Source organism: Phasianus colchicus, chromosome 2, assembly GCF_987193195.1.
Source record: "Phasianus colchicus chromosome 2, bPhaCol1.hap1.1, whole genome shotgun sequence".
Taxonomy (NCBI): Eukaryota; Metazoa; Chordata; class Aves; order Galliformes; family Phasianidae; genus Phasianus; species Phasianus colchicus.
In genome coordinates this window covers 10695902-10708881 of record NC_143437.1, presented here as the reverse complement: position 1 = coordinate 10708881, position 12980 = coordinate 10695902, and the positions used below count along the sequence as shown (strand labels likewise).

Sequence of the window (12980 nt, the reverse complement as noted above, 5' to 3'; positions counted from 1 at the left end):
TGTTACCTAGCCTGGCCACGTGTGGACAGTTTGCCTGTGTACCACAGAGCCACAGTGGCTTCTTCCCATTCTGTGCAGTTGACACTTAAGTCAAATTTCATCTTTAACTGCAACTGGAGAAATGGTATGGGCTTCTGCCTTCCTCTTGCAGATGTCAGGGGAGACATAATTCAGAAGTAGCAGTATCAAGATCATGATGAGCAAAACCAGGGAGAGGGGGTTGTTTATAGATGGAGATAGGCATCAGTTTCTTCACTTTGTTATTTATTTCCCTAGCAGATCAGTGAAACTAACAAGGTGAATTTTTATTCTGTTAAAGGGCTTGTTTCAAAGAAAATATTCTCTAGATTTTATGTTGTTCTTCACAGACTCTCAATTTTCAACCTTCTTACTCTTTTTCAAGGATGCTACTATTTCACATCAATAACTGACACCTTTATTTCAGAGAACAAAATAGAATTACACTCCAGCACTGACAATATAATAAATCAGGAGGGATAAAATACATATTAGTGAAGTTCATGTAGTTGGTTTGTCCATGATGACCTATAGATATAAAGGTATGATTAAGTTTTTTGGGGACTGCTTCTTCTCAATCTTGCACAAGATTTAGCTCCAGCTCAAAGATTTGACCTTTTCTGCTCCTCTCTGCTTACCTTGATTCTTTGAAATTACTGTTATTCCCTTGAAGTCTTTCTGCTCATACAGAATTAATACTTTGTTGTGACAAAATATTATCTACTTGGTAGAAGAATGATTCCATCTAGAGTTCAGCTGGGTTAGGCATGGTGCACATCTGAGCGAATCATTTTTACCCAGGTTTTTTGATCAAATAAATTTTGGCAATCTAATCACAAAGTGTCCTGCTGGGTAGTTACATATCTGTTTACAATTATAGTCTGGGCAGCTCGGTTGTTTCTTATGAATTATGGTTGAAAAGCATGCCTAACAAAGCACTTCGTCTTTCAGAAGAGTAACAGAAATAAAGTATCAAAGACACAGTTTTAGTTAGAATATTAAAATATTTATTAACCTTCTTGGAAGTATTTTTAGTGAATAAGTTCCTTGTGGTTCACCCTACTGTTAAAAGGAAAATAAAGGAAGCATGAAAATATGCATGGAGTACTCCTGAGGAAAACAATATGTAATATGTTTATGTTTTCTCTATAAGCAATAAGATTAGCATAGAATTCAGTGGGACTATCCAGATTCACTGTAGCTAAGTGTATGATCCAAAACAGCTGTTTAGGAAGAAGCAGTTATTGAAAGCACGTGGGTTTTCTTGCAGTGTAATACTAAGGGTTTTGTTGCTTTTAATGTTCTTTCCATTATTTTCAGTGCTGTGTATCATTGTTTGAATGTACTTGTCAAGTTACCTGTGAATCATCTAGTATCCTCTTCATTAAACCTGTGTTCTCCTTGAAACTATAGCTAGATAAGTTCCACACCATTTCCTTCTAGCCTTTCCATTTATATTATCTTCTTGAAGAATTTGAGCTAGTGTAATAATGTCAAATTGAGATGCATTTGACTACATACTTTTCTTCTGATAAGAAATCGGCTAATGTAATCAGCAATTATTTTTTTTGTGTGACCTTTACAAATCATATGGTTATTTCCTTACTTTTCATTTGTATTTTGCTCCCAGTGGTGCAAGACTGCCACAGTTAGTATAAAACATAATTTATAGATAGAGTCACTTAACGCTAGCGCTCAATATTCTCAAAAGCATATGTACCACCTGGACTTTCTAATGAAATAATTTAAAGAAATGTATAAGCTGGCCAATACTAAATTTATACTGCTAATTCACAGAGGAGTTTCCACAATCACAGTAGAGATATTCTGGAGCCACTGCCAAGTACTGGAAGAGGAAGGAACAATAAACTTGGTCTAGGATAAATCCAGCGGCAGTAATGGAATTACAGCAGAGATATGCCTTAGTTGTAAAGATCTGGAGTGGTGACTACAGGCTGTCCTTCACTAAGTGCAACAGATAACAGTAAACTCAGTGGTTGTAACAGCATAATATTTAGGGCCTTCCTGGCATGGGCAGTTGTAAGTATTGTTTCATTTTTACATAACTGTATGGTTCTTCTGCAGTCTAGGGAGCATTTGTTCATGACAGGCACCCAGTTATTAACACTGGATGATCTGCGAATCCAATGAGTTAATAATGATCTGCATCCTTGAGATATATTTGCATTGCTTTAATAGATTCTCTAAGCCCCCTACCTTTTCTAAACAATTATTTAGCCTTTCTTCATAAATAAAATAGTAGATTCCTCCCTCCTTTTGTTTAAACACAGATTTTTATTTAAAAAAAAAAAAAAAAAAAAAAGCATACCCAACAGCAGCAAATCTTCACAATTTGTTTGTTCTAAGTTAAGGAAACCTTCTGACAGTGTGATGTTATCTATTTTATTCTTTGAATTAACTGATTACGTTCTGTAATCTCACATCATGAGTCTTTTCCTATACCATTCTATTTTTAAATTTTCATTTTCCCGAAATGGCAGAAAATGGAAAATTTCAGTAAAATATTGTTTTGTGGAGAATGTTTTTGAATGTTGAGAATAGAGCAAAATGTGCATATGGAAAGATAAGTATGTACATATTTTTATATATTCAACTGGGGATACTCTAATGCATATAGAATTCATATAGTATATTGGAAGATGGATAGAGAAGGATATCCTCTCACAAGATCAGCTTCTGGCATAGTGAACTTATATACATTAAGTCAAATAAGAGAAACATGGTAAGTAGCAACTCATGTCTCTGCAAAATAAATTTCTGCACGAAACCACAATGTTACTTCATACAAAAGCTGCTGCTGTTACTGAGATCTATGGTACTGATTCTTCTTTGCAACACTGTGTTGCTGATAGCAGGTATAATTATCTGACAAACGAGAAGATGGATTTCCTGAATTTGGGTAATACTTTGTTCTGCTAACTAGCAGTAAGATCTTTCTAGCTCGTGTAAATGTATTTGTGAGCACTTCATGGGCTACTACATCTTATACTTCCCATTCTAGTGCAGATACAGGATGTGGTTCCTTGTTGGTTCAAGTACATTAGAGCTAGCAAGATTGACTTTGAATTGGGTCCTAAGTTAGGAATAATGACCATTTACTCATCTAGCTTTTCTTATATATCAGGGTTTTCCTATTATGAACCAATGCAATGGATGAAAAAGGTACTGTTGGTCTAAAATACTACTGCTGCACGAAACCTGTATATCGAAGGAAATTATTAGGTTTACTATTCTCCTAAGAGAAATTTAAAATACAAGATGGTAATGGATAGTTTTCTGAATTATCATACCTGTATCATTAAAACACAAAAAACCTTATAGTTAAAAATAAGCATTTTGAAGTAGTTTGCTAATTATTCCTTGTTGTATGATATCTTCCTTACTATACTGATGTTCTTTTATGCAATGGTTTTATTTTAAGCAAAGACCTCTGCACAGACTGGGAAAAGAGAGTTTGCAAATATGACAACCTTGTGTTTTGCACTGCTGAGTTCTGGATTGCTCTTAACTTATGAAACTCCACTAAAGATGGCCTCTTGCTAAATTCTAAAGTGTTTCCACATTTCAGAACAAGGTTACCTTTCAGCAAGTCACTTTTGTCAAAGCCTTGGTGTTCCTTCAAGATGTTGTCAGCCTGTCCTATGAGAATGTAAAAATGGTGAATACCGTGGTCTGTTCTGTATTATTTATTTGGATTTCTGGAATTTGTTTAAGTGAAGCAAATAAGAATGTATTTTTTTCTGACTAGGACATAAGGTTACGGCAGGTCTATTTGTAGACAGCAGAAGTAAGTGTGCCTTAAATGGTGATTAAGACTTGTGTTATTCTTCTTTAAATGACTAACCTGGAGTGAGAGGTTGGATGTCTTTGGAGAACTTAAACCTGTTTCACCTGAACATGTTTAACTAGTTAATAAGAAACATCAAAAAAGACAAAACCCTGAGGTCAATGATCATTTTTTTGTAAAGCCATTCTATGATGTTTAAATTTGTTTTTTGGGTCTGTCTCTAACATAAGTTTAATAACCTAGCTCAAATGCAGATTTCTAATTTTCAATTAACATAGGAATAATTTTGTTTGCTAAAATAAAATAAATGAATGAATGAAAAGTCTGAACCATGAAATGTTCCAGGTAGCGCTTTTTAAAATTCCAAATTTCAAAAAATCATGTGGCAACTGTATAGCTCAAGCTTTAAGTATTAACTTTTAACCTTTGACCTTACAGATTTTAACCAATGAAATGTCTCTTTAAACTTTAAAGGAAACAATGATAACGAGCGCCTGGCGATTGCTAGACAGCGAATTCCATATCGACTTGGTCGAGTAGTTGATGAATGGCTACTCGACAAAGGTAAAAAACATTGATTAAAACTTCAAATAAAAAAATAATTTGAACATAACCAAGTAGTGCTTCATTGTAACACTAATAAACATAAAAAATAAATTTCAGTAAAACTAAATTTAAAACAAATTTTAAAAAGTAAAATATAGAGTAATATTTGCATACCTTGTATAATAATTTCTATACATTTCTAGAAGTACCAGCTGTTTAATAACCTTACCCTGTTAACTTAAGGTTAAAGGGACTGTTAAATATAATCCACTAACTCAATCTATGAAGGTACGCATAGCAAACATTAACAAAAAATTATAAATCATTCATAGATTATATGACATGCTCCAGCATCTAAATTATTAACTAAAAATATATGTAGTTACGATATCTTCATTACGGTCCTGAAAAAAAATTTGCTTAAAGTGTAGGTATCTTAAATAGTGGGCAAGATGAATTGCCAATCAAAATGAAGTCCCTTTAACGTTTGCAACCTTCTAAGGGGATTTTGGAACAAACACTAATTAAAACAGAACTTAAAGTTGTGTGCATGCTTTTTGTGAGCAGAAACCGATTTGCTAAAGTGACTTCTATTTACTAAGAGTGGTACTGTTGCTGAGGATTTCTCTGTTGAATGGAAATGTGCCATGATTTCTCCATCGGTATGTGTATCATTTCTGAAGCCGCTTTTACATCTAAAATCTTTTATTTTAATTGATAGCCTTGCTGAAAGCCAATCACACATCTATTTTTGAATCTGCCTCTAAGATACTCAGTGTGAACCATGTGTTTCTTTTCAGTGTGTTTGTTGAAGGAAAATAAGTATTTAAATACAAAAAGGAAATCTTTAATTAAAAAATATAAATATTTCATTCACTTATATAGAGATATGACAGATTACTGCATAACATCCTTTAAAAATTCTCTTAACCTAGTGACGTTTGCATACATATAAACTCTGTGTGTATATACATATTTGCATATGTCTATACATACATAAACTCATCTTAAAGCTGTAGATTCAATGCTGAATTACACGGAAAAATCTTTGGAATGTTGGCAGTCCTTGAAGAAAAAGTAATCTTAAGGAATTGCAATCTTGGCAACCTTGACACGCATGAAAAAGCTTAGCACTGCTTTCAGGTAAAAGGGAGAGGGGTGTCATTTGTAGTACTGAAAACATTTACAAATATATTTGATTGGCCTTTTAGCAAAAAAAGAGGAAAAAGAAAAAAGAAAAAAGAAAAGGGAAAAAAACCCACAAAATATGGCAATTTTAGAACATGCAAATGCTCTCAAAATTTATGCATTTCATGGACACCTCATTAAAAAGCAATGAATTATGAGTCAAGTCTTTTTCTTATAGTTTATTGCTGTCATTATTCACTCCATGAAAATCTGTTATCATTCTTGTAGAGTGTTGTGTTCACAGTCAACATTTGTGCATGTATATAATATTATCTTCACAGGGCGTCAACTCACAATCTTCAATAGCCAAGCAACCATAAAAATTGGAGGCAAGGAACGGGGCCATCCTTTCCAAGGCCAGCTCTCTGGTCTTTACTACAATGGCTTGAAAGTTCTGAATATGGCAGCAGAAAATGATGCCAACATCGTGATAGAAGGAAATGTGAGACTTGTTGGTGAAGTGCCTTCCTCCATGACAACCGAGTCCACAGCCACAGCGATGCAGTCTGAGATGTCAACATCGGTCATGGAAACCACCACCACTTTGGCCACGAGCACCGCTAGGAGAGGGAAGGCCCCGACAAAGGAACCTATTGGCCAGGTTAGTCAGCTTCTTTATTTTTTGCAGAAGTTTTCACACCTTTTTGTATGGCTTCCTATACTGCATTCATTCTGCAGATTCAGTTGTTCCCGCTGAAGAAATGTCTGAGTTACAGATAAAAGTTCTGCACATGGCTCATGCGTGTGATGTTGGTCGGCATTTAGAAGGAAAAGAAGGACTTTGCTGTTTGTCTAGATTAGGCAGACTTCTCAGTTCACATTTTTCTTGTGATTGCTTTGCTGTCCATCTTCAGAGTGGTGCATTTAAAAAAAAAATCTATTTCTTCCTTTGATGGCTAGTACTGACTATTTTCAGTGTGGAATTGGATGTCTGGAATTAGAAATAATGAAATCAAGTCATGTGTTTTTCCAAGAGATAGAAAATGGGAATTGAACAGGAAGGAGGTGAGAAGACAAAAATAAATAAATAAATAAATAGAAGCTGGAAAGTGGGAATTATCATTTCCCATGATTTAGCATCTTTTTGAGCAGTATTCCTTGGAAGAGGCAGTGACTGCGAAGGGAATTAAGACAACTCTGAACTGTGGGAGACTCAGGCTTCAAGCCAGAGGCAGCTGTTTACTGTTTGCTGAGGTTATTTGCATCTCATGAATTTAGTGATATATTTAGTAGCTTTCATGTTTTGTCAGGATCTCTGTATAATATGTAGGGGAATTTGCTTTTCCTTCTCCTTTTTCAGAAAATTTGGGAAGTTGAATTAAGAGCTGCTGCTCTGAGTAACAGCATTCTGACTTTGAGCTTTAAAAATTTACCAAGGCATTTCTCTGTCAGAGAAGATATTTTTAATATAATTATTCTGTGTGCTTGAAATATATTTGGGGAAAAGAAAAAAAAAAGCACTCTGCCAAATGCTTCTCATGTGTTCACTTGGTTCACATCCTTGTTTGTGACCCACTATGCCATGAAGCTGTGACAGCTACAATCGAAGAGCCAAGCAGGGACAAAGGCAAAGAAAGTGTCACAAGCCATAGGGAGGAACAGGAGCATGATGTGATGAATGAGGTTAATTTCCTCAAGAATGGAGGAGAACATGATGGTTACACTGGGAGGTTGAGGTCAAGTTGCCTGTTTTCTGTGTAAAATCTCAACGCACTGTTTGAATTTGATCAGGGCATTAAACCTGACACAGGAGCTTTTCTGTCTGTATTATTCACATACACTTTATACAACGGATTGGAAACTAGAGTAAAATTTATTATTTTTTAAAATGAGGAAGAATGTTTGAGTTAAAAATGAGCATTTAAAAAGTCTTTTTTACTTGTCTTTTCCAGTAAACATGGTTTTACGCATTTTCCTTGCTTGCTTTGAGAATCCAAAGGAAAAAAAAAAAAAGAACAAAATGTGGCTTGCACTGTAAGCACAGATTGCAGAGTTGTGTTTTTTTTTTTAATTACTATTGCAGTAAGCTACAGTGTTTTTATTAAACAGGCAATAAATTTTCTTCATTATTAATTGTGTTTAAATAGCATCTCCCACTTCATTATCCAACTAGTCTGCTCGATATTTTACTGCAATGAGATGGAAGAAAACCAAATTTCCCAGAGAAAAGGTCAGCATTTAGAAGAACAATGCATCCCTGCAGAGTGGAAGAATTTGGGTGAAATTGATGCTCCCCCCAAAAAAAACTTAAACTAAACTTCTCTTAACAATTCCCAGCCACTTTCTCAGGTAACTCCAAGGCACAATTTGGGAATAAGAGTGTAACAGGAACTGTTTATAGTTTGGACCTTGCATGATCTGTGTGTGATGGGAGTTTACTGGTATAGTTGCTGTATCAGTTGGCATCAGTTGCCAGAAATATTTCTCACGGCTGTATTATCTTTTTCTGAAGAGAGGAAATAGATAATTCCTGAAAAAGATCTTCCAAAGATCTTCTGTTTCCAGACCACAATGCCTATAATAAGGTGTGGCCATTATCAACTTCATCTATAATGCTTTTTTAGAGCACTTTGCTATTCCTTCAGCTGCTCTCAGCTGATCTGAGTACACCACAGTGCTGTAAGCACCTGCTTCCTAATGCCCCACCAGCACAGGGAGGCTCCAAGAGCATACAGATGTACACAGCATCTCACCAGAGCACATCGCATGGGTGAAGGTTTAGAACAGTCTCCCTCGTGTGTTAGCCTTCCTAGTACAAGTCCTTGCTGCAGCCCATTTGAAGTAAGTTGGTAGGAATATTTCTGTATCTAAGAGCCTGAAATCAGCCTTTCCAGGGAAAGTATTCATTGTTAATGTTGTCAAAGCACATGATATCTTGAGTCTACAACTGAGGCCTTCTTGCTATTAATAATCCACAGTGGCTTGCTTCAATATGTCTAAACACCCTGCCTGGTAGGATCTGTGTTGTCATTGCAACTATGCAGTTAATTAGTTAGGGTCTGCACTGGAATGTAGTTGGCAAACAGGTCTATGATTTGATTTGAAAAGATTGATAATGTCCCGAAGTCAAAGCTGAAATTGTCTGCAGTTTCCTGTGTTAGTCATGCAACAAACTCAGACCTAGGAAGCTACTAAATCAAATTAAGTACGTGATTTCTTCTCTTCATTAATATCTGCTATCTTATTCCACCCGAAAGTAATAATTTATGTGCTAGTGCCCCATAGGACTCCCACGGGTCTGCTCTGCAGAGTGCTGAGTAATCACTTTGCATCTTGATGTCACTTGGAGATGAGGGCACTCATCCTCATGGAAAAGCTACTTTTACACTCTGTGTTCTCTTTAGTTTTTGTCCTTTACACCTTCTAATGACCTTTATTTATACATAATCTCTGTAAAGATGTCAACTGCATTGACATAATGTAATGCATTAAAAGAAAAGTTACCTTTCTGGCATTAATTAGGTTACTGAGGAAAATATGTTGCTAAAAAGGAATTGCTAATGGGAAAAAAAATTTTGCATTATTGCAAACCAGTGCATGACTTAATGAATAGGCGTAAGATCTAATCAGTCAGAAATTGTTTGCTCCATTTGCAGAGATATTGAATTCAGTTAAAGATTGCAGTACTTAAAGAAGATAATTTAAATCACTTTTTATAGGAAATGTTCTTTCAAGAAACCTGCAAGGTTAGTGCTTCAATTGATGGAGTGTGTTCTTCTCAGTAGGTATCTAACTAATGCAGTGATGATACAAGGTAGACATGATACTTACAGAATGTATGTTGACTGCTGTTGTGAGTGATTTTCAGCAAATGAGATCGTAGTGCTTCCTTAAACAAATTCCTTTTTGTTAGTGACTCTGCTCTCAATGAAGGTTTGCCTGCTTGGAGGCGGTGTCATATTTTAACAATGGATGCTTTGGTGGTGACAGACAACTTAATTATTATACATGTAACTGCAGATTTTCAAAGTGGAAAAAGGTACTTAAGACCTACTGAACATCAATGATAGGTGAATGCCTCATTTTCCTTAGTGCCCTGAGAATCCCACCCTTCTCTGTGATTATAATAGCATCTGCAGCTGTCAGCCTTTGTGCAAGGCACTGCATAAACACACAGGAAGTGACAGCCTTTGCCTCAAATAGCTTGCAGAATAAGCAAAAGGTATCAGGAAAAGAAGAAAAGGGAAAAAAAAAAAAGGGAAATTAGGAAGTTAGTGCAGTGTTTCAGTGTTAAGCTACGTGCAGATTTGCAGTCATCATGGGAGGGATAGTTTACTGCTTGTTTTTTTGATCCAGACTCTTCAGATAGTGGTCTCTGAGCTCCAGCTCTCCTGTAGAATCACCACATGCTTATGGTAGACTTTTTAGAGAAGACTGTTTACAGACTGAGCTGCCCAGTCTGCAACCAGTTGGGCAATTGATGCGCAACCAGCATCTGATCAGTGGTCGATAAAAAGTTTTCTCTGCTTTGCCATTGACACTTGGGAGAACCCAGAGCCACTGGAGCACAAGCTGAGAATTCATAGACAGCTCCTTCATTCCACCCATACTGGGCTGGAGGAGGCTCAAAGAGGAAGAGAGGACCACCCATCTCCTTTCTGCACCAAGATGCCCTACAGATTCGAAATATTTATCCTCTTTGACCTCTTTAAAAAGTGTAGAGACATAATCTAGTGTCTTGGAAGATATTCCCAAAATGTGGCATTCCTTTATGTGTGAGTAAAGAAATCCCCAACTTTTAAATGCTGCGAGAATAGAGCTCCTGTGAAGTTGGAGCCTATATTGCTAACTTTGATGAGTCGCAAGTATACACAGGGGCTTAGGAATCATGAATTTGTTCTAAGAATATCATTTCCTGTATGAAGTTATTCAGCAAAATAATACTGTTATGTTCTTTCTTCTTTTTAACTTTCATTTTTGACACTTTCTAAAAGGCTCATTTGCAAGCTTTTCTATTCAAACATGAAGGTGATAAACTTCTTTTAAAACTGAAAATAAAGGAGATTCATATATAACTGCAGGAGCAGTTATAAGCAGTTATAAGCAAAACATTGAGTACTGCAAGGCTTGCAATAAAAAAATGCAAGAGTTGGCAGAAGCAGAAAGGCTTCAAAAGGACTTTTGAGTATGGGTTTTTCTTGAATGAGGATAGAACAATCAGGCCTCTAGTATCTCTTTGGCATGGCTGTGTGGATCTATATTAACAGGAAGCTATAACTGAAGGGATAATAAATCAAGAATAATATGCTCGTTTCTCATCAGTTTCTAAAGATGTGATTATGACAGCCTATCCACACAGCATCCCCTGCTCTCATGTTTTGGAAACCATTTTTGAAAGTTGTGTGTAAAATAGCTTTTATTTTTTTAATCTTCCATAAGGGATTCTGGCAGTCCTCTTTGTCCTCATCAGAGTGGGATATTATTGATAACACTTAGCCACTTAACCAGCAATTGCAATATAGTGTGAGATGATTGCATGTTTTGGAACAATAAACACTGATTTTTGGTCAAGCAGAATTAAATTGACTTTGCATTAAATTGATGAGCAGAAATTTGGTCAGTTGCTCAGTAGGACATACATCAGATGACGCATATGTTTCTTTACATGTATTGAAGCAATGGGTTTAGGTGGTATTCACTGTAGCATAACAGTGATGGGCTTAGCTCAGCACCTTGCCCAGTAAGTAAAACCAAGCATTGAAAAAGACAGTGGAGTCTTCCAGGGAACAAGTTCAATTTTTAAAATCTTACTGGAGTGTGTGAATTTGCACAGAATATTAAATGGGATTTTTACCAATGTCATGGAGATGTACCAATCGTGAAATCAGTTAATAGGAGGAAGGGTATTCTCCACCCATCTCGGTTTAAGGTTATTTGCTGTAAGGTTTGCAATGTGTCCTTAAGCACAGGAGGTGGGTTCTTTCTATGTCTGCAATGCAATTGCTTCTTCCCGTGGAAGGTCATACCAACCAGCCCACAAGTCATCTGCCTCAGTAGGCAATGCTCTCCCCAAGGCTCTGGTAAATCACAGGATGCTCACTAGTGTATAATGAATCCCAGAGCATCAGCATCACAGTGCCTAGACATGACCCTAGAAACAGAAACTATGGCTTTATGTTGAACTATAACTAGAAGTACATAAACGGCTTAGTTCCTCTGCAGTCATGTGAGGTTATTCTGGGGACAAAAATAGTATCGTGTATCATGCTTTTATAGGCAAAATTGTGCTTTAAAGCACAAATGTTAACCTCAATGAGAGTTAAAAATTCTGTGCAAATGTTGGGGCTGAGCTATTCAGGGTCTGCCTTCCTCTTGCAGCTGATCTGCATGCAACAGTCCTATCTATGGTAACAGGGGAGTGCAATTCGAGTAACTGGGACATATCAACAGCTGATCACATGTCAGTGTTCATTAAGGGTGTGCTGGGGCATCATTGCAAAGAAGGCTTCTTGCACTGACACCTCATTTTGGCCATATGCTAGGAGACAGGAGCATGGGGGACTGACCAGCAGGACACTGTGACATCAAAGACATGTCACCTCAACCCCACAGCTCTCAGTGGTCGTGCAGCCACACTTTTAAACAACATGGCGATGTGGAATGATGGAGCAGCTAATATACAACCCACAGCTGTGTTGTGCTGCTCTGCTGATACAAAAAGCTAATAAGCCCCATTTAATTAATTAACTCTCTCTGTCTTGCATTTCTTTGATTACCAGTGAACGCTTTTCTGAAAGTCAAAGCCATAAAATATATCACATTATATGATAAAATAAAAAAAAATAGTGTCTGATAGAATGTTTTTTTCCTATATTTGTGGTTGCCATTTTTACAAAGAGTTTTATATGTTTTTATTAACTAAAGACATTTCTAGATTAGAATTTGTATTTGAACACAGATACCTTTACAAGCATGTAAAGGTGTGAAAATGCAAAATTAAAGCTTTGAAATTGTATTTCCCTATTGATTAAGAAAATATGTGAACATTTTTTTCCCCCTTTAAGAAACAAATAAAAGCTATTGTGTAATTTAAAACCAGAACAGTTCTGTATTTGCCACTGCCAAATTCTGAGGTTTTGGCATGCAGTCCCATTGTATCTCAATAACCAAACTTATTTCTATGTCTTCAAAGAGTAGATTTCATAGTCACAGTGTTTAACATATCCTCGCTGTTCATTTTCTTATGTGTATTAATGTTTGGATTTTGAATAAGTATATTCAGATGAAACATCACCTTATTTTCAGAGGCAGCTTAGGACTCCTTAGGGTTGTAAAATTCATCTAGATCATCTTGGTGAGCATCCCCTCTGAAGATAGAGGATCAGAAATGCTGATAGCAGCTCTGGAATGCTCTTAACCCTACAGCCAAAAGTAGCTGCTGTACTACATTCCCCAGTCCCTTTCTATGACATCTCTAAAA

At 36.3% G+C, this 12980-nt stretch overlaps 1 protein-coding gene across 23 annotated transcripts in view; it reads left to right on the top strand.

The window, feature by feature from the left end:
• Nucleotides 1–12980, top strand: part of NRXN1 (neurexin 1) — a 641583-nt gene that overhangs the window by 546493 nt on the left and 82110 nt on the right. For 12 of the 23 annotated variants that reach the window (XM_090134782.1, XM_090134781.1, XM_090134786.1 and 9 more), the window contains one exon: nt 5842–6161. In XM_090134782.1, coding sequence (XP_089990908.1) covers nt 5842–6161 — 320 coding nt within the window. Of the gene's footprint in view, nt 1–4300; nt 4391–5841; nt 6162–12980 lie in introns of all 23 variants that reach the window. The other 11 variants (XM_090134773.1, XM_090134785.1, XM_090134772.1 and 8 more) reach the window with 1 other exon arrangement.